This window comes from Diplotaxodon limnothrissa, linkage group LG7 (assembly GCF_057381915.1).
Source record: "Diplotaxodon limnothrissa isolate DT_005_m linkage group LG7, D_limnothrissa_male_GT1.1, whole genome shotgun sequence".
NCBI classification, from domain to species: Eukaryota; Metazoa; Chordata; class Actinopteri; order Cichliformes; family Cichlidae; genus Diplotaxodon; species Diplotaxodon limnothrissa.
The window spans coordinates 45,396,472-45,424,353 of NC_140602.1; the positions used below are offsets into that span (position 1 = coordinate 45,396,472).

Here is a 27,882-nt window from a genome sequence, read left to right on the forward strand (position 1 = left end):
CACGTCTGGGTCACATCTCCTCCTCTGCAGATTAGCCATAAACACAAAGTCTCCCATTACACCCTCTCTGGTCTACGATCAGGTCTAACCAGTGTCACTGAGCACTAGCAGAGGGAGAAGGTCCACAGGTGGACGGCTGGGGGGCAGGGTGGGGTTAGATTGAGGTGAAGGGTGTCGCTGGATTGGAAATAGGCAGTTCAGCCTGCATTGTTACAGCTAGCGGAGACATACACAAAAATGCTCTAATGACAGGCATCCCCTTGACAAAAACACGCACAAAATCCTTCACATAAATAAAAGAAGCCACTGTGAAGGCTTCCTGTGCAGAATGTGACATGAGGAAGCTGGGCGTGCCAAATTAAATCCTAGTATCTCCTCTAATTCAAGAAGTGTACTATCAAATGACAGAAAATAAGAAAAACTGAGACCATACAACCATCTTTTACTTTTTAATGCAGTTTTGGCTTCTCACCAGTTTAGTAAATTAAAATGTAGCAGGAGAGATTCTTGGCTGTCATGTTCTTGGACTGCAGCTGAATCTTACTGAGGGAATGAGAAGAAGAAAAAGAAGGCCTGTGTGCACGCAGAAGACTCCATTCAGAGACCAAAGGCAAATGGCTGTGTGAGGCACTTTGGATGGTGGTGTGGGAATTCGCCCTATTTGACATGCAAATTCCTCCAAGAGCTGAAAGAGCCGGAGAAACAGGTGTCCAAGGAAGTGTGCTGCTGCGTGGGTGAGGGCGGGCGGGCGGACGGGTGGGTGTGAGGGCGTTGAACGATAACACAGGAGGCATTCAAATACTGCTCGTAACTTTGGTCCCGTCTGTGTGGCACTTTATCCCCTTGTGTTTGACAGTAAATGCAGATGTAAGAGAAAGTTATCATAAAACAAAAAACCCAGGAAATACCTGTTCAAGTTTTATTGATTTAAATGGAATTTGGTGGAAAAAAAATACACATTTTAAATCAAATGAGGCAAAATATCAGAAATCTACATGCCCCTATCAAAATAAATGCTCTGTTGTTTCAAAATATAACTGTTGCAACGATTAATAATAAGCAGCATCTTATCAACTTAGTGGAGTGTGCATTTTCCAGTGGATGGAAAGCAAACTAAACGTTCTTACTCTTTAAAACGACCGGTTAACTTATTCAAATTCCTTCCCTGGACCAAAATTAACTCTTCAGGACAGCTTTTTGCAGAAACCGTTGAAGTATTGGTTAAAAAACAAAACAAAAACAAAAAACCCCACAAAAATCAAAGTTTTAAAATCTCCAATGTGACTTTAAAAAGCTCCACAGGGCATCACAAGTAAACAGTGCCTCAGAACAAATTTTTTAAAATGAACCCGTAGCATATGCTTTACAACATTTGAGTGTTTAAAAGTCAACACATACCCACAACCATTTTCCATCATAGAAATCATCGACTGAAAATAATCTCCAAAGGTATGGTGGTAACTCCAAATAAAGCCACATCTTTTGCTGGTAATGTTAAACGTTGCCTGTTTTTCCAGTTCATTTCGAATTTTTCTTCACTTGCAGCATCTCGGTTTTATACAAGTATTTACACGTCACCGTCAAAGGTTTACAGCTCCATCGGCTTTAGCCGCAGAGAACAACCCTCTAGTGCGCTCCTTTTCTTTTATTGTAATAATTATACAAATTTAAAGCAGATGAAACCTTTAAAGTGTAATTGTACAAAAACAGCTTATACTGTTTCATTTACAACATAAATAAAAACTCCACGCACTCCCAAACTGACAATACTGTCAGACACAACTGAATTACTTCCACGAATACATCTTAAAAAATAAACTTTACAAATCTTTGGCTTAGTGGCACAAAATGTCCCTGAACTATCGTCCTTCATTTGAGTGTCAAACAGCTTGCGTCGGTTTTTTCCTCTCCTTTTTCCCCTGTAAGACAAAGGCTGCTGCTCACTGACGGAGGCTGAGAGATAATCTCAGGACGCCCTCTAGTGTTCAGTGACAGCAGAGACTGACTCACTGAGGCAGCACTACAGACTCTGCAGAGTGCACGCGTAAAAACTGTGCGTCTGCGATTTAGTGCGAATAACTGAGACTAACGATACAAATCTATCCGATGGCAACGTAGTGACTGTAGGCAAAAAGGAAGTCTGGGGAAAAAAGCAAAGAGCTCCTGGCAAAAAACTCAATAATTAAGACTCAATGTTTTAAAAGATGGGAGATAATCAGAGTGCTGCTTTTAAGAGGTAACTAGCAGGAGGTGTTAACAGTTAGCTACAAGCTTTTTTTCTCCAAAGGGAGAGATCAGCAGCCTTTACCATCAAGAGAGCTGCTCTGAAGCAATTCTGTATGCAAATGTATGGAGCAACAAAACCTATTGGAGCTTTATAGTTTTCTACTTATGGAACTTCCCAACTCTGTGATAAATAAGAGAACATATACTTTATATATAAAGAATACGTTCTTCTCTTTTCAAGAAGGCGCACAGCGTAATAAGCATTAGTGACCCTGTCAACATTACCGACGGGTGTCATTAAAATCTTTTGCCACATGTGACTATTCTCCAGTGGGCTATTTCTAATTATTTAGTACTTTAACGTTGCATTGTGATTACACTCACAGAACTCCAGTAGTGGCTCAAGCATACTGGTGGCATTAGAGGTGAAAGCAGGCGAATTTGATCATGCACTCACTAATTCTTTTTTCTTCTTCATTGTTTATCTTTTAGAGTTTGAATTAAACTTGGGGGAATCAGGACTAGACATTTATGTGTTTACATGAGTGATTATGAGGTTCATCTTTTTTTGTTGTTAAAGCCCAATGGAGATGGGCAAAATAGCCCCAAGTTCAAACGCCTGCCTGCAGGAATAAAACCTAATTTATCGGCGTCACACATTGTCGTCATCTGCTGCTGGTCCCTGGAAATGACACCTCTGAGTTCCACTTTACAAATGTGGCTATAGGATGTAGTTAAAAAGCATAGCAACCTGTGTGAGTGAAATGACTTCAGCAGCTGCTTAGCCTAGCTGCTTAGCTGGCGTTCAGTTTTACAAACTTATGTAAAAATTCACAAACATCTCAGTTTTATTTTTGCCCCAGACACACTGAAAGGTGTCGTCATGTCACTGCTTGGTTAGGCCTGTATGGACTTACTGCTGTTTGTAAACTGTGATAAATCTTCTCCTGCTACAGGTAGGTGTCTTGCTCTACACTGCTCAGACTCTCTTTGGACCCTTTTAGGGTTATATGTTCGAAGAGAGGTGAGGGGTCAGAGGAAGGAGCGTAAGGATTAATCAGCTCCTGTGAAGGGAATGCTGTCTTCATCTCATCTTCATCCTTAGTCTTTCTACTTCTTGTGGCTGCATTTTCTTCATTCACATCCGTCTTGGGTGCCAAGGGAGACTCCACGGTGATGGCAGGTCTTTGTTTCAGGTGTTGTTTGCTGTGTGGCTCAGAGGTCATGATGGCTTTAGCCCCGTGCATCCTGGGAGGGGATTTACAGTGCAGATCTCCGTGACTCTCCTTCCAGCGCCGGAGCTGAGCATTGTGCTCCTTCTCAATCTTTGTCTCGGATATCGTTAACTCGATAATCTGAAACACACATAAATACAGGAGTGTGAGCCACACGTGATTTAATGTCTGAGCTTTTAGTTAAAGCATTTCCATTATTGGTGTTTTCACAATCTCAGCAGTTAAAGTCTCAGAAGGGTTTGCAGGGTCAAAATAAGAAAATGGATTGCAAAGACTTAATGGTCTGTGTAGGTGTACCTCATGCACCAGGAAACTTTCTTGCATGTACTCTGGATTTATTGCTCGGAGCAGCTCCATTGTCTCATAGAGACTTTGGCAGTCCTTCAGTTTCTGCTGGGATCCCAACGTGCATTTGAGGAGGACCAGGCCCACTTTGAAGAGGATCTTCACTCCTGAGAACATACACGTCACACAAGACAACATGAGGCCAGATCAACTAACTTTCACATTTTATATTAGTAATTCATTTCTCCATAATAACCATGAGAAGTACTTTGAGTTGGGTTGGGTGACACAATGATTCAGTGCGGTGACACATTTGTATTATTTCAAAATAAAACAACAGGGAGGCTTCATGTTTTTAGTCTGTGGGTTGTTACTTGGATATTCTGATCACAGCTCACTGATCACTCTTTATCTCCGTTTTACCCCGATTAGTACCAGAGAAACCCTCCATCAGCGCATATACACTTGCCAGCCACTTCATTAGACACATCTGTTAAACTGTTCATTAACACAAACACATAAACAACCAATTACACGGCACATAAATGCAATTAGGCCTGTAGACATGGCTAAGATGACATGCTTTAAGTTAAACTCAGAAGAAAAGGTGACTTCAGTGACTTTGAATGTGGCAGATGGGCTGATGTGAGTATTTCACAAATGGGTGCGATTTTTCTGAACAATCATCTCAAAGGTTGACAGAAAATGGTCAGGTATGCAAGGTATGCAGAAAAGCATCTCTGAATGCACAACACAATAAACCTTAAAGCAGAGTGGCAGAAAACCACAGCAGGAGCCGCTCCTGTCAGCTAAGAACAGGAAACTGAGGCTACAATTTATAAGGCTTCACAACAAGTAGACATCTAAAGATTTGAAAAATGTTGCTTAATCTGGTTAGTCTTGACTTCTGCTGCAGATTCTCACTCTCTTGCTCTCCCTCACACACAGCAAAAAAATTTTTTTTGTGTACCTCCCTTTGTTTTGTCTTTCAGGTGATAATAATATAAATAAGATAAACAACAAAATAAAAAGATTAACAAGAGGAGCCTACAGAGTCCATAGTGCTCCTCTTGGAAAACAAGTTGTGTTTGGCACAACAAAGCAGAGTGCCCCTTTGTGCCAACTGACCATCATTTAAATACCACTCTCTACCTGAGTATTATTACTGACCAACCCTTTATAACCACAACGTCACAAAGCTAGAATCATCTCAATCATGAGATGACATGACAATGAGTTCACTGTGCTCAAAACACAGTCACCAGAGCTCAAGAGCACCTTAGGTATGTTGTAGAACGGGAGGTTGCCATCATGGATGTGCATGAGTCTGTGATGCTATCATGTTATCAGCACCCTGTTGACTTTGTGCAACAACAATTTAAGACAGCCAGTCATTAAAAAAAGAGTTCCTAGCAAAGTGTCCTGTGCATGTAAATGGTAAATGTATTTATATAGTGCTTTTCTAGTTTTATCAACCCACTTAGATTCACGCACAAAAATAAAGGAAGGTTTGGGGGTTCAGCATCTTGCCCAAGAGCACTGATGTGCAGACTGGAAGAAGCCTGAATCGAACCACCGACCTTTCAATGGCTGAAAAACCGCCTCCCTCTCTGGAACCATCAGACCCAGCTCTTCAGGTTTTGTACTTTCTACTTGGTTTTGTTACAGTTATCTACCTTAAACTGTTACTGATTCCTGACATTAAAGTAAAATCAAAGAGGAGGATGATGGTCATATGATGGGTATTGGCGGACCGTTAAATGCTACCATTTTGTATTCATTTAATTGCTGTCTAGAGACTGATAACTTAAGCAACGGAGGGATACGTTTAAATGAAAAACCAAAAAGCACACAACTTTCAGCCAGGCCACTAATACTTCATCCTGTCTATCTCAACACTTCTCTTATTTGTCTGCACCAACTAACTCAATGCAAAGACAGGAAGTTCTTCTTAGGTGTGCCCCCAAACTCAAGTGTGGCATTTTCCACTACTGCACTGTGAACTCTCCACTCAGTCAAACAAAAATCAACCACAAGCCACATCAAACAAATCTTCCATCTGTGAGCTTAAAGTAAAACACTTCTGTTTAATAGCATTTGAATACACTATCGTATCTATCCCATCATCTCTGTAAGAGTAGCAATTCAATGCAATGCAATTATAAAAAAGAAGAAAATCTATCAGTGTGGGGCACTTCACCTTCACACAGGAACATGTCCCAGACGCGCAGCACCGAGGCCCACGGCAGAGTGCGAGAGAAGATGCACATGAACCACTCGGTCATGCACAGGGTGGGCTCCAGCTTCTGCTTCTTTAAGTGACGGTAGGCCACAGAGGAAACCTGCTGCAGCAGAGCGTACAGAATCTCCCCGTCGAGCTGGATCGCCTCCTGTGGAGACAACATGCAAAAACAGTCAGCAGAGAAAGAACAGACTGCTTTGTCTTTGCTTAATCTGATTGTCTGATTATCTTATCCTTCTAGCCTGGTCACCACCTCAGGTAATTAGGCTGTTAGCATATCAGCATGAGTGACAGAGACAACGGCCTAAAGAGCTGTAACACTAGAGCAGCCACACGTACCATCGAGCTGAAAAAGCGAAGTTCTGGCTTTAGAAAATTAGGCCAACAGACAAGCTGTAAATATCAAACTAAACTTTGAATGACTTCAAATCTTGAAGCTGAATTTGTTTTTCTACGGGTAAAAGTCACCTTAATTCCTGGGAAAAATATCCATAAATATCAAAACTGTAAAACAAAATGATTTTTGCCCATTATGGGGTGTGTTTGGAGTCCTTAAATGACTCATTTATTTACTTGTTGGTACAAAACACATGTTCATTTTGTGTACATAGATATACACTCACCAACCACTTTATTTAGTATTAACTTGTTACAACTTTCACTGACACCTTGTTATTACCAGGTTAGCCCCCTTTCGTCTCAGCCCATATTAAATCTTTTCATCACAAAATCAAAAAGGTGGTGGAAACATTCTTCAGAGATTTTGGTGTATATTAAAATGACACCACTGCACAGTTTCTACAGGTTTGTCGGCTTCACATCCATGATGTGAACCTCCGGTACAGCCACATTCCAAGGGTGCTTATTAGATTGTGATCTGCTGAGTGTGGAAGCTATTTGAGTACAGTGAACTCAAATAACACAAAAACCCCAGTGTAAGATGACATGGGCTTTATGACATGGCACTTTCTTCTGCTGGAAGCGGCCACCAAACATGGGTACACAGACATAGACAAGGTCAGCAACAATGTTCTGACATGCTGTGGCATTTAAACATGCCCAGTTTGTCTAAGGGACAAATTATGCCAAGAAAATATCCACCTAAGAAATTTCCTGTTCTTAGGTGACAGGAACAGCGTGTGATTAGATATTTAGTGGCTGGTGAGTGTACAGATTACAGGTAGATGAATAACAGGCGGAACAATGACACTGACAGCAACATACCAGCCCTGCACTGTAGTATCCAGGAAGGTATTTTTCACAAATCTGAACAAGAACCCAGAAAGCATCCTAGGACCAAAGAAAGAGGGAGAGAGAATTAGAGGAATCACAAATTAAAGTAATAAAAAAAGTACTTTTTACATAAAGTAAAACGATGATGCCGTTGATAGAAAAATATACATTTGAAAAACAAACTTAGAAATTAACATTTTCGATTAGAACAGATGGCATCCAGTATTTTAGATTAGAAAAAGTATTAAATATTCACCTCAGCTGGCATATGCATCAGAAGTACAGCAGCGACGGGAGCCTGAGCCTGGCAGTAACCCTCATCAGGCCGATACAGAGTGTAAGCCTTCAGCACACGAAACAGGTCCTGCTGCCTATACATCAAAACAGCTGGTTTAGAAACAACGTTTGGCCTCATTAGGCGAAAAGTGGGACACATAAAAGGATTCTGGAAGCGAGGAATGGAAACGCATACCCGTGACCTCCTCTCGCTGCAAACATTTCATGGAAAGGGAACTGTCGATGAAGGTCCCGCTCAATGATATCAACCCATTTGGGATCTCCTTGCTCCTCGTCCAGTTTCTAAATAACACAATTTGGTTGGCATTTTTAACATTATGTTGTTTTGTAAAACATTCTAAGTATAGCTACAAGCCTTCTATTCCAAATAGCAACATCTGTTTGCAATTTAGTCTTTGCTAAACTATAGCAGTGTAGTTTTGGTTGCTGATCTTAACAATGCTTTTCGATGCAAAGTGCAACAGCACAGATAAAAATATTGTAACTAAAACTTTAAGTGTGTACCGTGTTTGGATGTTTACTGGCGTGCTATTGTTAAAACTGAAACAATAGACAATATCCTGGCATGCTGTCAGTGATGTGTACGTATCAGGACTCTTCCTGCACAGTTCCACCCAAAGATATTTTAGCCAGAGCTAAAACTAAAACTCTTCCTTTAACTGCATTCTTGCTTTAAGGATTTATTTAGTCGATCATTAACGACAGTTTCACATCTAAAATTGTCACAAATATGGTAAAAAATGTACAGCTGAAACTTTTTCTGTCAAATACAGGAAGACAGACTCCCTAACTTATTTTACAAATGATTTTGCATCATATATCTTGTCCCAGGCCTGAAAAGAGTGCACTTTTTTCCCCAAATAGATAACTATATAATTACTCTAGGAAAACAATTCAGGGTGAATTTAAAGAAAAATTGATCCAAAGTGGAAAAACCCATCTCCATTCTTATGTTACAGAGCTTATGTTCTTCTCATCATACCTAGCATATACTCTGAACACATGCTAAGACTGCCTACCATGATTGGTACGTGCGACACATCTCATCACCTTCTTTTTGTAATATTTCTGTTTGTCTCTTCCTATGTTTAATGTGTAATTGTCTTTTTGTAATACGTCATCTAATATTGTCATATTATGTTTTATTTATTTGAGAATTTAAAAAAAAAAAAGTCCACTTTTTAAACAACTTCCTATGACTGACCTGGAACTTGCCCTGGTTTAGCTCCCTTTTCACTTTGCCTCCAGAAAGGTAGAGCCAAGCTCGGCCTCTCAGGGATGGAGGGATCCCCTTCTGACAGCGCTCTTTCACCTGTTATACAACACATGGACAGTTCAAGAAGAAGCTGTATATAACAACTGGACATAATTAATACATCTGATGTCATTTACAGCTTATAAAGCGGACCTTCTTGTGTCTTTTGGCCATCCACTTGTCCCAGCTGTTGAGCATCTCCAACCATTTTGCCTCCCGCTGTCTCAACACCTCAGTTGGGACCTCTTCAGCACTGTGGAGGAGGAAACAATTAAACTGATAGAGGCAAACAAATTATTCTCAGCCCTGACTGACAATGGTTTCACTCTTCTGTGCCATGTCCAGTAATCCTGTCATCATAGAGGGCAGGAATCTCTTCCTTGTACGTGTAGGAAACCTAACCTCAGGCTAAGCAGTTAAACACTGGCAATCAGCAAAGAAGTGGATGGAAAACAGGAAGCTGTGGGAGAACTTTCCCTTTGTTCAGCTTACTACACCCTCCTACTCAAAACATTTACTAATCTCTCACCTCACTGCAGAGCTGCTGAAGACCTGAGCTGTCACATTTGACACACACAAAAACAACCAAAGAAACCTGGTCTATTTATTTATATGATTAACTTTACAACTTACTGCAGTGCCGTTATTAAAGCAAGCTCAAACAATGCCACTTACACCAATGTTATCTAATAACCCCAAAGAACAAGATAAGGACAGACTGCATTGTGTCTTCAAAACAGTAAAAAACACTAAACATTTTGTTGTTGACAGGTCAGCCTGCTTGGCTGAATCTGTTTTTCTTCATTTATTTGAAAAATGAGTCATATTACTTGGTTTATAAGGAAAATTAAATTAAATGAATTAATTAAAGCAAACAAACAAACTTTCTGCCAAACTTTGCCTATGTTCAAGGCAAAGTCCAAGACTAGCTTTAAGAGCAAGGAAGATAGACAAACCAGGATGGTGTGCAGACCCAGAAGTGAAAGCTAGCTTTTGAGGAGGGCTTTATTAAAGGGGACTTACAGCATTATACACAAACATGTACAGTAACAAAGGTAGATATTTGTATGTCAGCTAACAAGGTCAGCATATGTGCAAGCAATCCTTGTGATCCAAAATGTCAGGATTTATATTGCACCAAACACACTTTTTCAGACCCTTTTTTTACTCTTAGGTCTGTATGATGACCACACAAAGGTGAGTGTGACAAAGGGAAAAAAACAAAAAAGCTACCTCCTATTCCTACCTTCTGTTTACAAGGGTCAACCAATCAGAAGAAACTTGTCTTAAAAGAACTGTGTGTCCTTAAAAAGAGAGGAGCTACCATGACTTCTTTTGAGGTTGAATTGAGGGGCTGCACCAAGTCCCAGTATAAGAGAAATATAATGATTTTGAACTGTGGATGATGGAAATGTGGCTCCTTTGGCTCCACAGGGATGGATGGTGAAGGTATAGAGAGCAAATTTAGCAGTGGAAGAAACTTTTCTCCCACTCCCACTTGTTATTACCAAACAATTCACAATTGAAATTCCTGTCTGATGTCATTTCTTTTGGAATATCTCAAATATTGTTCACTAGAATACATTTGTTTCCCCATTTTCAAGCCTTAATATTTTTAATACCATTCATGTCATTTGGGTAAATTGATGGTATAGAGCACACCTCATATATGGGAATCTGTGTAACAAATTTCAACCCCCTCTTTAAAACTGTTCTGTCTACAGGGTTTCTAAAACACTAGTGCAGGCTGTACTATCAGATTTTCAAGCAAATGCAAGAATTTGATGTTGAACTTCAGCTACATTTTTGAAATTCCACATTCATTAAATCATAGTAGCAGATATTTGGCCTAAAAAATGTGATTGACATAATTTAAGCAGCTCCCTAGGTATACCCGTTTAAAAATGGCTCCACAGAAACCCATCTTCATCACAATATGTTAGTTTACTTATTGAAAAACAACAGTAATCTGGGAGTTCTTCTACTAAGAAGTATAGATATCATTACCCAAGATCCCGCTGCTCCCCCATGGAAAGGTGGTTAGGCTGAAGGAACTTGGTCCGTTCACATGAAATGACCCTTATCTAATTCAGGGTCATTTCCCAGAGCCATAATGGGATGAAATGTGTGATACACCTATGGCCAATTAACCTAACAGGCATGTCTTGACTCTGGGAGGAAGCCAGAGTAGAGTGAACCCACCCAGCTGCAGACAGAACATGGAAACTTTGAACCAAGAAATGTCTTCCTGTGAAGTGACAGTGCCAAGTTACTGAATATTAATGCCAGTGAGAAAAATACAACAAAGAAGGAATCCGGTCTCTCTCATTTTGGTGCCAGAGAGCTGTTGAGCAAGAAAAGTAGGAACACAGAATACAGACTAACACAAATAGCTTGGGATGAATGGAGAGTAGGGCTGCCACGATTTGTCGACTAGTCACGATTACATCGACTATCAAAATCGTCGACGACTGATTTAATAGTCGACGCGTCGTTTGAAGCTTTGTAAGATCACAAAAGACGCAGGAATAAGTAGTAGGATTTAAGAGTGTAATAACGGACTGAAACAGAAGATGGCAGCATTGCATGTACAAGGATGTCAGCTACCGTTAAACCCCGAAGAAGAAGCAGCTCTGTCCCAGAATTCATAGCGCGGCCCAGCGCAGTTTCCAACAATGGCGGCAGCTAGTTAGTTTTAATGTTACTCTTATTATTCTTTCTGGGTCACAAAATAAACGTTTAACATATTTTCAGGCGAGAATGTAGCTGTGTAAACCTCAAATATCTGCTCAGTTTATCAGGACACCACATATTTTCAAAAGCGCTCCGACGTTTTCGGAGACATCTGTTACCCACTAGCTCGTTAGCGAGCCGGGGGCTAGGCTCACTAGCGCCGTGAGAACACCGGACTCCCCGCAAATCGTTTTCAAACCCACCGCCGTCTTTCGCTACTCAGGTTAAATATATATGAGTCACTTAGATAACTTAAAATGTTGTTGTTTGGCTTTTTTTTTAGTATTTTATTTGTTCCTGAGTAAATCAGTTTGTCTGAGATTAAAGTTATAGTTTTTACACAGCTGAATAAACGTCAAGCAGACAGCTGATTATCAGAAGTGTGAGATGCTCCAGAATATACTCCAGTGTCCTGTTATATTTTAGATAGCAAGGAGTTTATTAAACTTCACCGAAACAATCTGCAAATTTCATTAAAATTTAATAAACTATCATCTTGTCTTTATTTTTAGTTAGCACAGACCTTAAACACTTAAAGCTGTAAGCTAATGATAGTTATATAAGAGCAGATGCTGCTGGTGCAATAAGCTGTAGTTTTACGTCCAATGGATGATGATCTGATTAGTCGACTAATCGCAAAAATAATCGGTGACTAGTCGACTATCAAAATAATCGTTTGTGGCAGCCCTAATGGAGAGCAGAGGCCCCAGTCCGCGAGATCTTCAACGCACACCTCCGGCAGAGCTTCAACAGCATTCCGAGGGAGACTGGGGACATTGAGTCCGAATGGACCATGTTCAGCGTCTCCATTGCCGAAGCTGCTGCATTGAGCTGCGGCCGCAAGGTGGTTGGTGCCTGCCGTGGTGGTAATCCCCGAACCAAATGGTGGACACCAGAGGTGAAGGGAGCCACTAGGCTGAAGAAGGAGTCCTATCGGGCTTGGTTAGCCTGTGGGACTCCGGAGGCAGCCGACAGGTATTGACAGGCCAAGCGGAATGCGGCTCGGGCAGTGGCTGAAGCAAAAACTCGGGTGTGGGATGAGTTCGGAGAGGCCATGGAAAAAGACTTTCGGACTGCCTCGAAGAGATTCTGGCAAACCGTCAGACGTCTCAGGAGGGGAAAGCGGTGCTCTACCTGCACTGTGTATAGTGCTGGTGGAGCGCTGCTGACGTCGACTGAGAAAATTGTCAGGCGGTGGAAGGAATACTTCGAGGACCTCCTTAATCCCACTGACATGTCTTCCGAGGAGGAAGCAGAGTCTGGGGATGAGGGGAATGACCCGCCAATTTCCGGGGGCAAGGTCACTGAGGCAGTTAAACAACTCCTTGGTGGCAGAGCCCCTGGTGTTGATGAGGTCCGCCCCGAGTTCCTGAAGGCTCTGGACGTTGTAGGGCTGTCCTGGTTGACACGCCTCTGCAATGTTGCGTGGAGATCAGGGGCAGTACCTGTGGACTGGCAGACCGGGGTGGTGGTCCCCATCTTTAAGAAAGGGGACCGGAGGGTGTGTTCCAACTACAGGGGGATCACATTCCTCAGCCTCCCTGGGAAAGTCTATGCCAGGGTGCTGGAAAGGAGAGTTCGTCCGTTAGTCGAACCTCGGATACAGGAGGAACAATGCGGTTTTCGTCCTGGTCGCGGAACACTGGACCAGCTCTTTATCCTCTCCAGGATACTTGAGGGTGCATGGGAGTTTGCCCAACCAGTCTACATGTGTTTTGTGGACTTGGAGAAGGCATTCGACCATGTCCCTCGGGGTGTCCTGTGGGAGGTGTTGCGGGAATATGGGGTGTCTGGCCCATTGCTACGGGCCATTCGATCCCTATACAACCGTTGCAAGAGCTTGGTTCGCATTGCTGGCAATAAGTCGGACTCGTTCCCGGTGGGTGATGGGCTCCGCCAGGGCTGCCCTTTGTCTCCGGTTCTGTTCATAATTTTTATGGACAGGATTTCTAGGCGCAGCCAAGTGGCGGAGGGCTTTCGCTTTGGTGGCCTCAGAATCTCATCTCTGATTTTTGCAGATGATGTGGTTCTGTTGGCTTCATCGGGTGAGGGCCTCCAGCTCGCACTGGAACGGTTCGCAGCCGAGTGTGAAGCAGCGGGAATGAGGATCAGCACCTCCAAATCTGAGGCCATGGTTCTCAGCCGGAAAAGGGTGGAGTGCCCACTCCGGGTCGGGGATGAGTTCCTGCCCCAAGTGGAGGAGTTCAAGTATCTCGGGGTCTTGTTCGCGAGTGATGGGAGAAGGGAGCCGGAGATCGACAGACGGATTGGGGCTGCAGCTGCAGTAATGGTGAAGAGGGAGCTGAGTGTAAAAGCGAAGCTCTCAATTTACCGGTCGATCTACGTCCCTACCCTCACCTATGGCCACGAGCTGTGGGTAGTGACCGAAAGAACGAGATCGCGGATACAAGCGGCAGAAATGAGCTTCCTCCGAAGGGTGGCTGGCCTCTCCCTTAGAGATAGGGTGAGAAGTTCGGCCATCCGGGAGGGGCTCAGAGTAGAGCAGCTGCTGCTCCACATCGAAAGGAGCCAGCTGAGGTGGTTCGGGCATCTGACAAGGATGCCCCCTGGGCGCCTCCTGGGTGAGGTGTTCCAGGCATGTCCCACCGGGAGGAGGCCCCGGGGCAGACCCAGGACACGCTGGAGAGATTATATCTCTCGGCTGGCCTGGGAACGCCTTGGTATTCCCCCGGATAAGCTGGAGGAGGTGGCTGGGGAGAGGGAGGTCTGGGCCTCTTTGCTTAGGCTGCTGCCCCCGCGACCCGGCCCCGGACAAAGCGGATGAAGATGGATGGATGGATGGATGGATGGATGGGATGGATGAATGGAGAGCCAGTTCCATCAGAAACAAACTGACCAATCCACTGAATCGTAACCCTCCTTTTTAACAATGCGGCCATTTTTTTCCTGACAGTGATGCATTACAAAACAGTGACGTCAAACTCAGGGCAGTGTACACTATTGCACATACGGGCTTTATTTCTGCTGTTTCTACGCCGTGGTGTGAAATAGAGATGATACAGCAGCTGTGCTGATGCTGAAGAGCATGTAACAATGCACTGAAACCAAATCCAGTCTTATCACGGTGCATCTCAAAAGATTACAATGGTATAATATCCTTTTGCAACGAATAATTAAATACACTTTTTTTTACTAAAAAACTTTCACCCTGATGCACAAGTCATAAGGTCAAGGGATCATCAGCGCACTCTGGTTCACTTTGAGGCAAACAACAGTAACAATAAAAAGCAGTGAACCATTAAACCAGGTGGGGTTGGGTTAAACTGTAAAGCAATGTGTTTACCGTGTACAGTTTGAAGCCATCCAACCTTAACTTTTCTTCTTTTGACTATAAACAAACTCATTATTGATAAATATTACAGCGTCAGTGGGGGAAAGAAGCCATCTGAGCCGCAGAGAAGACTGAGTTTTATTCGCGTTTATCCATCTCAGTCAAAGAAGAAAAGGGACAAGGAAACCTTTATGAATTACTCCATTGATTTCGAGGGCTAAATAAAATATCAGTTATGTTAAACGACACTTACGAGTCTCCAGCGTATTGCTGGGCTCCTCCTGTGAATCCGTACTTGTCCACCTGGGTCTCTCCGGGGACGACATTGCCGTTTACCTCTGGGTCTAATCCGTGCGAGGAGCCCGTTCCATTTTCTGTCAGCTTCTCTGGGTTGTCTCGCAAATTAAGTCCATTGCTCAGCTCCGTTCTGGCCATTGAGCCAACATTTATCTTAGCGTAAGCCGCCTACAGGGTCTTCAGAAGAAAAGCTGCCACTTTAATGCCGTCCATGGGAGCCGCCTGCTAGCTACGGTTGCTACTGAGATAGCTGCTAGCTCGCTAACGCTACAACAGCCACTTGAGTTTTTTTTTTTATGTACATCCCCCTCTCCTCCACATAATTAACGCTCCACTCACACTCTAAATCGCACCTCGATGACCGCTTAATTAGCAGCAAAGTATCTGTTTGCTAATCGCCCAAAGTTACTGTGCTAGCATCACACAACTGTCAGCTGACACACACCTAGTTTCTATGCTGTCAGCAGGAATGTGAGTTAGCTGCTGGCTACAAGGAAGAGAAAAGCTGTCTTGCCCCGAAGAGCGTAGTAAACAAAACATCCATGGAATCTTGTGACTCCCTGTTGCCACCTAATGCTGGAAATCACACATGCAGGTACGGTTAGCAATTTCACTTCACTGACAATTACCACAGGAAGTTATTTTTCTGCAACCAGCATAAGAGTGCTCCATTAAATCGTTATATCTGATCTTAATTACAAGTGAGGTGACATTGTCTTTCAAATAGTTCAGACAGAACTTGTATTGTAATAACTGCATTGCACTGAAGCAGCAAAATCTTAGTTGATGCAGAATACGGAGTAAAATAGCCGACATGCAAAAACGCCCTGCATTCACATCTTTAATCATTCACTTCTGCAAAAGTCATGAGTCATCCCTCATTTCTTCATATTTTGCTTTCAAGGAGTCAGACTTGAGCAATAGTTCTCTGGGCTTTCTGAAAGTCTTCCAAAGATAGCGGCTCCTTTTTGATTCAATTCCAGAGTGAAAACGTTTGTTTGTTTGTCAAACCACTTTACTGTAACCTATGAATATTTCAAGAATAAAAGAGTTAGGTGTGTATTTTATGTTTGCACATAGAAAGGAATTTAACTCAAGGGATGAACAGGATAAGACAATATAAAAATTTTTTTAAATTGTATACTTATCTACTTTGTTATTAGGAAAATGTAATTTGTTCCAATTTCTAGAGATGAATTTATGAAAAATGAAAGAAATAACACAGTGTGACAGGCATAAAACAGTATTTTGGGATCGACAAGGTGATTCCTGAAGCGATATTAGTTGAAAACATGGCATGGTGCTTAAAGTGTTCTTAAACAATAGGGGCAAAAACAAAGATGCGTCAGGCCTAAAAACTATCTACAGCAGATGAATAGTAAAAGATGAAGATGAAAGATGAAATTAATATCCTTAAAAAACAGGAAAGAAATCCAGCAAAGACCTGACATAGGACCTGAGAAATGCATCTGAGCCCTTAGTTGAGCCATCTGCTGTTCACTGAAGCCTCTTCGGAAATGGTCTCAGTGGAAGGATGACTGTCAAGAAGCCAATTCTTAAGAAGAGAAACAGAGAAAGGGGAAGGTATGCCATATTACACAAGAACTGGACTGAATCTGTAGCAACAGGTCACTGTCAGTGTGTATGTGGGAGGTGACTGTCTATAGGTTTGGGACTGAATTTCAGTCAGTCAGAATCGATGGAATTAATAACCATCAGATTTTTATCCACCAGGCTGTACCATAGTGGATCAATCACACCACCAATGCAGTAAAATCATACCTGGCTAGAAAAACACACAAAGGACACCTATAAGTCACAAACAGATAAGCTGTGGCATTCAAATGACGCTCAGTTGGTACTAAGGAGCCCAAAGTGTGTCACTAAAATACCCCCCTGCACAATGTGTTATACATTCATATGTGTTCTCATACATAATACACTTGTTGACATGCAGTATCTTTTTTTTTTGCAGAACTGTATTTTATGTGTATTTATGCTACATTTAAAGTAAATCAAATCTCCTTCCCATTCTGGTGCTCAGTATGAACGTCTTGACCATGTCTACTTCCATTAACTTGCTGCCACGTGACTGGCCGATCAGGTATTTGGGTTTCAGGTTAAGTTATATTAGATTAGATGAAACTTTATTTATCCCTCAGGTGGGTTCCTCTGGGAAATTCTGTTTTTGTCCCTCTTGGGGACATAGGTAGGTTATTGTAATTGACTTATCCTGTTCATCCCTTGAGTTAAGTTACTACTTCAAACATGATATGCATAAAGAAGACACCTAAACAAGTTTAGTATAAATACTAGGTTCTTTATTTAAATATTGTACATATTTTAAAACATATTTACATAAATTAGACCTGCATTGTTTCACTGTAGACATAAGTTTATCTTTCATACGCTTGCTGGGAACAGGACAATCATACCATACAGACTGCAGAAGCACCTTTGAGAACGGCTTTATAAGAGAAAAAGACATGTCCACATTTCATTTACATCAAACACCGGGCAACACGGCAGGGACGACACAAGCTTGCAATGACAGGAAAGGCCTCTTGATTACAGGTCAAGCTATTGGTTAAGGCTGAAACTGTGCTCACCCTCATACTGCAAGTTCACACCCCCTCCTGCATAAGGTTTACGTCTCTCTGTCAAATATAGGTCTATATTTGAGAAACAGACATTTCCCCCCCTTTTTTTTTCTTACACAAACCCCTCAAAGACAAGAAGAGCCTAAAACAGTGAGAAATTACATTTTGGGGGGGGGGGGAACTAAAATAGAAACTACATAAAAAACAAAAACAACGATGACAGCAGGACAGATATGCAAATCATTACCCCCATTATGTTTATGAGGAAGAAAAACCTGCCCAATTTGATGTGAAATGCAATCATTGTAGCACAAACTGCTGCCAAATTGCACATATGAACTGCTCTCTAGTAATAAAATGCATGGTGGATCAGTGGATTCAAGTATGGCAGCAACAGTACAACTTCTACCGTGTTTGTTAGATAAGCACCACAGTGACTGTTACCATTACAGTGGTGCTTCCAGAGCAGTGCCCTAATTGTGAACTATGGCTTCCCTTCTTTGGTTTTTCTTTTAAAAACCTGTCTTTATAGTTACTTACAGATAACCAGTTACATATAACTTAAAACCAGGAATATGATACAACTTTAGGAATAGAAAATACACTTTAATGTAATTCTGAACATTTCCACACAGACCTCTGGCCATCACACACACATAGAACAAGAAAATTAGAGTATTGCTGTATGATGTTTGTGTCGAAAAAAAAAAAAGAGCATAATGAGATACACAAAGAAAATGTGTCTTTGGTGCACATGCTTTTAAATTGTAAAGAGTTTATCCACAACACTTAGGTGAAGTGTTAGACCCTCATAAGCAGAACGGTATCATCAGTGTCTTTGATTCGTGTAGTTTGGTGAAATCCAGAGCGCACGTTTACGCACTCGTCGCAATCACGGTCACAGCGTTTATGCAAATCAAGTCATACGTGACTAACAAAAGCAGCAGCAAACAAATGAAACAGGAAAATGAGGGACAGAGAAACAAAACATTTGAAGCAGACTCACACAATGCACATTTCTTCTTCTTTTTTTTAAGATACCTGGATCTTTTAGTCATCCACGGGACGTTTGTCACATCTGCATATGCTTCAGTCTGTAGCTTTTAAAACAAAATAAGGTTTAAAAAATACATCTTTCTCCTTTGAATTTGTTCCTGACCTATCACTGCAATTGTAAGCATTCCCAGATGCTAACTTGAGCTTTATAACAAATATAAACATTACATACAACAGCTTCTCAAATATGCCACACAAACCAGTCATATGTTTTAGCGGCCTTTCGGCAACACGACTGCTTCAGAGATCAATCTCAGGAAGCGACTTTCAACTTTCAAACGGAAGTGTGGTATTGATGAAAATCACCTGGAGATTAGTATCTGTACAAGAAAGTATACGAGAGCATGTGTAGATCTTCCATAAAGTAACGAAACAGCTCTTCGCTTTAACAACCAATTCAAAGACAACAGAAAGGCCAGAACAAGTTTCTCAAAAAACAAAAATATTTACAACTCATCAGGAGATGCGGTTCCCTCGGCCAAGCGACAAAACCTGATTAACCTTCATGTGAAAGCTTTAATAAGTGTTACAGTTTCTCATTACAGAGTTTTGATCTGAGAAAAGACACTTAATCCCAACTCGTACATTTCATACTCAAACAACATCCCAGCAGCAGCTTCCTCAGTCTAGTCTACATGCTTTGTTCAAACACATTTACCACATGGAACAGATTAACAACAGAGACCAATAGCCAGGTTTCGCCTGCTAAATCTGTTACTACGCTCTAAAGAATCCAAACCCATGGCTTACTCCTTAATCACATTTTTATTTTAGATTTTAAAGCCTACAGGCCGTCCATCTGTCCTGGGCTGTCACATCATTGAAAAAGATTTTGATGCTACAGGATGAGACGTTGAAGAATGAAAGGCATCTTCCCGCCCGTCTCTCTCTCTCTCTGCTCCTCCTGCATCACGATCAACATGAAAGAAAAAAACAAAATGTTCTAGCTGCCTGCCTTCCCTCAGCCGCTCAAGCACCAAAACAAAACCAGCGGAAGAAAACTAAATGTTAACACGGGCCGTGCTGTAAGGAGTGTGTGCCGTGGTGTTGGCGGGCCTCCCCTGTCAGCTCCACAGGATGCAGTGCATTTCGGGAGGGCCGCAGGTGGAAGACTCAGGCAGGCGGCGAAGAAGGAACAGCCCCAGACGCGCACTCAAACACACGCACGCACACACACATTTTAGTCTGTGTATTCAGCCACGATAGAGAGCAGCACCGTGATGTCATCTGGCTTCCCTCCTGCAGGACAAGAAAACAAAGATAAAGTGAGGAAATGTAAGAACTAGTTCATGCAAAGTACTTTTTAATTATAAGACCTCCTGAATATATAGGAGAAGACTTTTCTATTTCATAATAGTGTTAAAGCCGCATATAACAATAATTGTAGTGATTTGTTTCGTATTAGCTGTAAAGCGGTGGTCAGCCATCATCAAGGTTAAACTTGCAAAAACTAAATGCTTGGGATTCCTACAGAGAAGAAAAACTGGTTGTGCCAGCAGGAGTTTCGTCTCATGTGTGTTATCATGACCACGCCAAGGACACAGCGGAGGAACTGCAGACGTCAGAGCCTCAATAGGTCTAGATAAACTGATTGAAAAAATGCTTTAACCAAGCTTATTACAAACGTGTCATGTAATGTGGCTTCAAATATAAAGTATAACTGCTGAAATCTTATTGTGTAAAGCAACTTTTAGTCAACACAAGGAGAATCACATTTAAAAGTCTGAGTGGTTTAAGGCCTGATTTGGACTTCTGTGAGCAATCTTTGTAGAACCTATGACATACATCCCTTCAGATAGTTTCAGCAATCTCCCTCCAAAGATTTGCTGACATTTGTGAGAATTTCAATTCATGTTATGATTGTTATTTCTTAGATTGAGGTGATGAGTGTTATTCTCTCACTGACAAATTCAAAAACGCAGCTGGAAATGCACAGGAGTTATCGACTGTAGTGAACCGGCAACAGTTTTGTGCCGTGTGTAGTTAGGTTTCTATGGAGATTCACATCAGGTTGCGATGTAGAGTTTCAGATGGGTTTGCGGTTACGACATAGTTACAGTGTAGATTTACTGCTGAAGTATAAAGCCCCAGCGAGACATCCTTAACTTGTGTCTTTTGTGGCCAACTACTAATATTAACAGTGTACAGTTTTATTAAGGACATCAAAAGTACTTTGGAGTATGTATGTTTGTATGCTCCTCATTATGCATCTAATAACACACAAATTATGTTTATTTCAATGTTTATTAATTAATTATTCAAAACATGATAAATAATAGTGCCATCTCCAAAATTTGTACAACCAAAACTTATTATTAATATTAATCAGGAAAAGGGGCGTGCTGTAAAAACATTATACTGCAGTTATGTGTATGGTGCTTTTAAAGGGAGCTAACAGTAACCTTACCTCTTACATTCAGGCCATTGTCACAGGCAAACTGTGCAAAAGGGGACATATAATTAGGGTCGTAGGCAAGATCATGAGCTTGCTTTGCAATGCTCTGTGCAGTCTGCAGGATGCTGTCATAGTTGGTAGTCTGAAACGAGATGCAATAATAAAAAAAGCATTAAAATTTGAATTTGTTTCCAACACATATAAGCATAAGCTGACATGTTGAAGTGATACCTTGAGTTTTTTGAGCTCCTGAAGAATCATGTAGTCTGGCATGTTGTCAAAGAGACCGTCTGTTGCGGTTAAGATGATGTCACCAAGCTGCACGTCGAAAGAGGAGCTGTCAGCCGCTTCGGGACTACAGGAAACAAGGAAGCAAGGGAAGATCATGAAGTGAAACTAGAGCGCGAAGCACCTGAGCTGCTGGCAACAGTTTTAAGTGTGGAATTAAGCAGGTCAGAAGCCACTCTGCTAAATTTTGAAGATGGAGTGTGAGCGTTTAATGTGACAGCTGACGTAAAACCTGACTTCTCCGTTTACTTCTCCGTCCGTGCCGAATGCCGGCATGGCCTGTCACTTCCTACCACCATACACAAGTCTCAGACTGAGGTTTTATCACCTGGGAGCCTTATATTTCTGCTTGGTCTTAATTTATGATGACATTTAAACAGGTCTATAAATGTACTTTAATGGGAACGTTAACCCATTAAACCTGCCAAACCAGTGAGAAAAGTCAAACAAAACATCTAGACTGCTCCAAATGGATTACAGAGTTTCCCTCTTGTTTATCAGTTGCCATTGCCATGGCTTGCTAGTACTGAAAGCCTGTGTCCATGGAGGAACGGGCAATTTGAAAGTAACATTCCTGATGTCTGCAGAGAGCTGAAAGCACTAAGGAAAACTTCTAAAGAAGGACACTTTTTGTTGTTGCTACCAACTCTAGCCAAATCCAGGTAATCACTGACATCATCTGGCAATTCAGACATAAAAACAGATCATGTTACAAAAGCTTTATTAGTTGATGCCAGTCATAACAGATGTAAATTGGTTTGGCCAGCAAACCTGTGAAGGCCTGCACACACTTTAGTGTGTGAGGTGAAAAGCAGGTTCTGTTTACATGGCAAACAACAACATAAAGGCCTTTATGCTATGATATTTGCTTCCCACATGAGAGATGAGTCATGTTTTTGATAAGTTGGGCTAATTAAGCTGTCCACAAATTAGCTTGGCAGTCAAAATGACAGAGATCATGACCTGCACTTCTATTTTAAATCCTGCTTTGCATTACAAAGTGGCACGCAAACCCAATGACTGCAAGTAGGGATGCTCAGAATGGAATGATATGCCTTTACCATTTTATCCGAGCCTGCTGTAAGCAGGACATGTACAGTGCTGTACAACTACCAGCCCAGCATCTATCTAATATAGAGTTTTATTTATTTACAAAGATATATCTAACACTGAGCAACTGACCTGTCACTGAGCACAACTCCCTCGGCTCCCGGAGGAGCGATGGACAGCTGGAAGGGTGTATTGAAATAGTGCTGTTGCTCGTCCGAGCGATGAACCACCTCTCCACCACGTACCACTAAAAAGCCAGAGTCGCCAAGGTTACACGTATGTAGCCTGTGACTCTGCCGATCCAGAACTACGATGCAGGCCGTGCTGCTTCCTGAAAATAAAGCGGAGTAAAACAACACTAAGGTTATGTATACAAACAGATAATTTGATCAGGGCAAAAGAAAAGAGTTATGTTGCCCAACCAGTACAAAGTAGTCTTTGTGAGTGTCCTCATTGTGAATCTAATATATCCATGGAGAGTGGAAGAAATATAATACAGACGAAAAAAAAAACAACCAAAAAGATTGCATTCCCAGTGACAGCTACTAGCAACAATTCAGGTAACCTTGAGCAGAGAAGGTCAAGAGCTGACCTTGCCATGACTTTCCAAAATAAAAGTATGCCAACTAAATTTAACGACAGCTAACCTGCGTCTGCACTAACTCTTGGCCAGGGACACTGAGCCAAGATATGAAACCTTGATCACGTGCTTGGTGTTAACCTACTTTTAAAATCTCACTGACCCTCCTGTAGTATCAGTTACAGACAGACTCATGACCTTTTGAAGCTCTGGCAGGGGGCAAAGTGTTTGGCCTGCGTAATAGGGTAAATTGTGGGGAGTCACAAGATCACTGAATTTCAACTGCCAAGTGTTAGCATAAGAAATCACTGCCCGATCAAAGATAGTTACCTCTCTGGTTTTAAATCACTCGGTGGGACAAAGGTTTGTGTCAAACAAAAGTCACATAATATATATACCTCGCCAACTAACACAATCGTTGAAGCAAAATTTGGTTCCCTCTTGATGAACTGATCACACACTTAAAGGCTGTATATTAGTAATTGCCAAGGTAGAAGAAGAGATTCCATATTAAACAGATAGTATAACTCAGGACAGAGCTTGTGTTCTGTGCTCGGTGAGCAGGGCCAATACTCACAGTGTGACTCATACTGCAGCTATGTTATTTATTTCTCTCAGCACGGCTGAGCTCGCTCCACCACTTGCTGTGTTTGTAACCAGGTGGATCATCTCTATGTACTCACCTAGCAAGGGAACTTTGTTCTGCAAGAGCTCGTAGTAGCCAGACGTCAGGATGCCCACTGGATTACTGGGTGTGAAGCGACCCTCCTTCACCAGTCGCTCACAGGTCTTCATTAAGGTTGCAGAGAACTGAGATGGGTCGACACCATAGTCCCGCCAACCACCTACGCCATCTGCTACGCCTGATGGGGAAAAAAAGGAATTAAAAACATTTGTTTTACTACTGAACCACTACCATACAATACCTTATTAACACCAGATTCGTGACAGAGGATTGATCAGGCATTTCAAAAGTGTAAATACCAAACATCTGCTGGTAGCAGTTTGGCTGATTTTAGTTGTTGAATTTTTATTAAGTTATCTTTATTTTTTACAGCAGACATGACTTTCTTTTCCTTCCAAGGTCAATGCATCATGTCTATATTTGCACAGCCACACTGCTCTTCTGATCTTTCTTTTCTAGGTGCTGATGCTTTATTGATTACTGAACTGTTTTTCTCTCTGGTGTCTGTATCCCTGCTAAACAGGAACACATTGGTTTATTATCTTTCCATTGTAACTTCTCATGTACTGCTTCATGTGTGCCTAATTTATCTAGTTTACCTGAAGTGTAAGAATTTTACCCCGGAAAATGTGTTACTTGCAGCTATGGAACAGAAATAATTGTATACTCTTTTAACATCTTGTGTGTAATTCATATTTATACACTGATACCTCATAATCTACTAGCTTCCTGTTTTATTTTACTTTTGATTCATTCTAGCTGCACACCATGAGTCAGAACAGCAAAGATACAAATTGACTTTAAAACCTCATCAGCAACCAAAGTCTCTTTAGCTCTAGACACCTTCAGCTTATACACACAAACAAACGTAATCTAATATCCTGTAATTTAGGTGCTACATGAATCATTCAAGTTTGTACTTGTAAGCACGCAGTTCCAAAATGCATATAATTTTTGTGGTATACCGGTAAGGTTACTTGCGTCCAAATGACTTCTAAATTCAGTTTAAATATATTTACACATTGTGGCTTCACATCAATCACCTCATAAATGCCTTCATTTGCACATTCATTTGAAAGCTGATGCAAAGCAATTTTTTTCCAAGACCAGATGATTTTACTTAAGTTCTGTTTAGTTCAATGGCCAAAGAGGACGGCAAGGGAATATCTGCACCAGTATTTTTTTTGTCAGAAGACAGTTGTAAAAGAAATATGTACATAACAATGAGAATAATCTAATAATGATGTATAACTTTTCTCCCCACCCCATGCTCATAGTATTTGACTTCCAGAGAATCTATGGGTTTCCTCTTAGTTTTTTGAAAGTATTTCTTTCTACAGCACACAGACTACTGGGAATATTGCTTCCATAGTTTATAAGGCTGTGACTTTGGAATTATTTTCCCTTTCTCACAGAGGTGAAAGTAACCTTTAAAAAGAAAGTGAAAATATTATACATGCTGGAAAACCCCACGCATTTTCTTCTGCACTGCTTGATCATCACTGTCAGCTACGCCCTTCACTACGATTTCCATCAGCCTGAATTAAAGCAAGGGACGTTTTCAACACTCTGACTTGAAGTCTCACAGATTCCACTTCTCCTTGCCGTGTATACACGTGTTGCCATGTGTTCCTCGGAGATGTCAATTTTATTTCTCTAACCAACCTAAACGTTTAACACTAAACAGACCTTGTAAACTATGAAATACACCTTGTGTGTGTGTGTGTCTAACCAACCACGTGGTAGTTTAAGTCTTTGGCAGTAGCAAGGTGGCGAGGACAAAGCAAGCTTAGCCTGCTAGCTAAGCTAATAGGCTAATGATGCTATTAGCAACATGGCTGCCTCCATGCTCAACCATTCTGACCTTTGCAAGACATTGTAGTGTTAAGTCTGATACGTTTTAATGAGCTCTATTTTTTGCCACGTCCGAATTAAATAAGGCCGATTTACGTCTTCTAATGTTGTGATTGCAACAGCCTACGTCATCGCAGTGTATCCCACAGTGGGGACACATGTAGGTGAAAGGTCATTTAGCGTTTCACCTCAAAACTACCCCCTAACAGTAAAATAAATGTCATTTATTAAAGTAATGACGTGAGTGCAGGTGCTATGTGCGTACAGATATGCTTTAAGCGTCTATCCGGGTTGGAGTCTTGTTTTATCCGGGTTAAAGTGCTGTCTTTTTTTTTATGTGTGAGCGGGGAGGGGGGCTGGTGTGTTTTGATCCGACGGGTCGGCACACGTGCTGGCTAAACTCACTGAAGGTCACCCGAGCACAGAGGGCGTCTAACTTTCATGCAAGCCATTTGCAGAGCCCTGAATCCTTACCCAAGACATCAGCCGTCTTGTGCCGTGCAATGAAGCAAGCATCATCACCGTAGCACATCCCTTTCTTCAGGATCCCCTTGCGAAAGTCTTTACCGAAACCATAACTGGCGGTGATCAGACTGTAGTCCCGACCGTCCGTCTGAGAGAGTCCGCCCAGGACAGCCCTGGCTACCAGTCTGCCATAAGACAGTACGGATAACATCCCCTAGCAAGGAGAAACCCCGTTCTGATCCGAGACCGTACACGCTGTCCCCCCTCTCTCGCTCTTTCTCTCTAACCGGCTCGACCACCTGCCTGCGAGGCTAAGTCTTCAGATCAAGCCCCGGCTGTCTGTCTTTAGTCGTTCATCCGATCCCGACCGGCTCGCTTCTGTGACAGCGGAAGGCTGCAGTTGCTCCAAACTCGAACAAACACGCCGCCGTTTCCTTTCTGACTCTGTCGCTTTCGCTTTATGTCTCAGGTGAGCATTTGATAGACGAAGCAGTTCCTCCACTGGGCTCTCTCCTCCCCGACATGTTTCCACGGGACACAAAGATGTGAGTACATACGGGTGTTTACAACTGTGACGTCGCGTGCCGTAACGTGGCCCCGCCCACCAGGTTCACCGTGGGGGTGTCCAAATTCATCTTTTGTTGTTTTTAGCTAACTTATGTAATAAATATGGGCTTAACGTAGGTTGCACCCAATAATGCAGCCCTAGAACATTTAACATGTTCTAATTTTCTTTAAAATTTGGGGTCTATACATGATAACCTAAAACTAAAAGGGGAAATTTGGAGGTTTTATAGGGATTTAGAAGTATTATAAAGTGTAGGATAAATATTTTTAAGAAATGAGTACCTTCAAGTATTTTAAAATGAAACGGCCAACAAATATACTGTAAATAATTTTTAAGTAATTGAATTTTTTTTTTAGTATTTTAGATAAAGGAAATGCAAATTATACTTTTAATGCATGTGAAATTTCACTATAAGCTACTGCAGTGTTACAAAGTGCTAATGTAAAGACAAGAAAATTAAAAGAAGGGTTTGGTAAGCTCTCTAATATGTATCCCTCTTGTTTATAACGTAATTGAGTACTTGGACAATTGCCTCTGAAGTTTCTCCAACATGTGTGGGCTATTTCATTGTTTTTGTTTTTGTTAGCTAATTAACCGAATAAATGCCTGGAGTTAATTCTAAATGTGGCATTTACATCCCCAGGCTGCAAAATTCAAAACAAAATTACCAGAAAGAATGCAGAAATATGACTGGTCAAAATAACCTTCTGGTATATTCTGCAGGAAGATAAGATAAGATAAGATAAGATAAGATAAGATAAGATAAGATAGAACTTTATTAATCCCTCGGGTGGGTTCCTCTGGGAAATTCGATTTCCAAAAAAGCACAGCACCGACAGAAGTTACAGAGTTATACACACACACATATATATAAATACAGAGACAATATAAATAAAATATACGAAGGGGATAAATAGAATAAATAGGAATAAAAATAAAAATAAAAATAAAAATAAAATAAAAAAAATAAAAAAGGGGGTGCACTGGAAACCTGAGCAGCATGAAAAGACTTGAGTTGTACAAGAAACAACAGTGGGGGAGGGGGGGGGGGGGGGGGGGAGATAATTGCAGGACCCTTTCTATGGTAATGAAAATCCCCTTGACAATACTGAGCCAAGTGAAGAGTGCATTGTGTATGATAGACTTGAAAGCATTTTTCAAGTCAACCATAATAAGGTCATGTTATAAGAGTGAATACAGAGGGTTTACCACAAGGTGTTAACCATTTAAAATCTCAATAATTAAA

The 27,882-nt window shown here is 41.6% G+C and overlaps 2 protein-coding genes across 2 annotated transcripts; both read right to left on the minus strand.

The window, feature by feature from the left end:
* Positions 1-1,004: 1,004 nt before the first annotated feature.
* LOC146628930 (TBC1 domain family member 10A-like) lies at positions 1,005-15,549 on the minus strand. Its single transcript, XM_085358202.1, has 9 exons — positions 15,052-15,549; positions 8,927-9,026; positions 8,723-8,830; positions 7,694-7,800; positions 7,478-7,592; positions 7,213-7,278; positions 5,947-6,136; positions 3,759-3,913; positions 1,005-3,581 (listed from the first exon to the last, which is right to left on the minus strand). The coding sequence occupies exons 1-9, from the start codon at positions 15,231-15,233 to the stop codon at positions 3,177-3,179; spliced, it is 1,428 nt and encodes a 475-aa protein (XP_085214328.1). The 5' UTR covers positions 15,234-15,549; the 3' UTR covers positions 1,005-3,176.
* Positions 15,550-17,419: 1,870 nt separating this feature from the next.
* LOC146628931 (protein phosphatase PTC7 homolog) lies at positions 17,420-26,623 on the minus strand. Its single transcript, XM_085359754.1, has 6 exons — positions 26,078-26,623; positions 23,748-23,927; positions 22,617-22,815; positions 21,378-21,501; positions 21,159-21,288; positions 17,420-19,990 (listed from the first exon to the last, which is right to left on the minus strand). Exons 1-6 carry the CDS (start codon positions 26,277-26,279, stop codon positions 19,932-19,934), a joined length of 894 nt encoding a protein of 297 aa, XP_085215880.1. The 5' UTR covers positions 26,280-26,623; the 3' UTR covers positions 17,420-19,931.
* Between the last annotated feature and the right edge of the window lie 1,259 nt (positions 26,624-27,882).

Excerpts from the sequence above, each read along its gene's own strand:
- LOC146628930 (XM_085358202.1), bottom strand. The coding sequence starts at position 15,233 with ATGGCCAGAACGGAGCTGAGCAATGGACTTAATTTGCGAGACAACCCA. Across the intron at positions 9,027-15,051 it reads CAGCAATACGCTGGAGACTC|TGCTGAAGAGGTCCCAACTG; the intron begins GTAAGTGTCGTT and ends CCTCCTCCACAG. Across the intron at positions 3,582-3,758 it reads AAAGTTTCCTGGTGCATGAG|ATTATCGAGTTAACGATATC; the intron begins GTACACCTACAC and ends TGTGTGTTTCAG.
- LOC146628931 (XM_085359754.1), bottom strand. The coding sequence starts at position 26,279 with ATGTTATCCGTACTGTCTTATGGCAGACTGGTAGCCAGGGCTGTCCTG. Across the intron at positions 22,816-23,747 it reads GAACAAAGTTCCCTTGCTAG|GAAGCAGCACGGCCTGCATC; the intron begins GTGAGTACATAG and ends CTTTATTTTCAG. Across the intron at positions 21,502-22,616 it reads GGAGTTGTGCTCAGTGACAG|TCCCGAAGCGGCTGACAGCT; the intron begins GTCAGTTGCTCA and ends TGTTTCCTGTAG.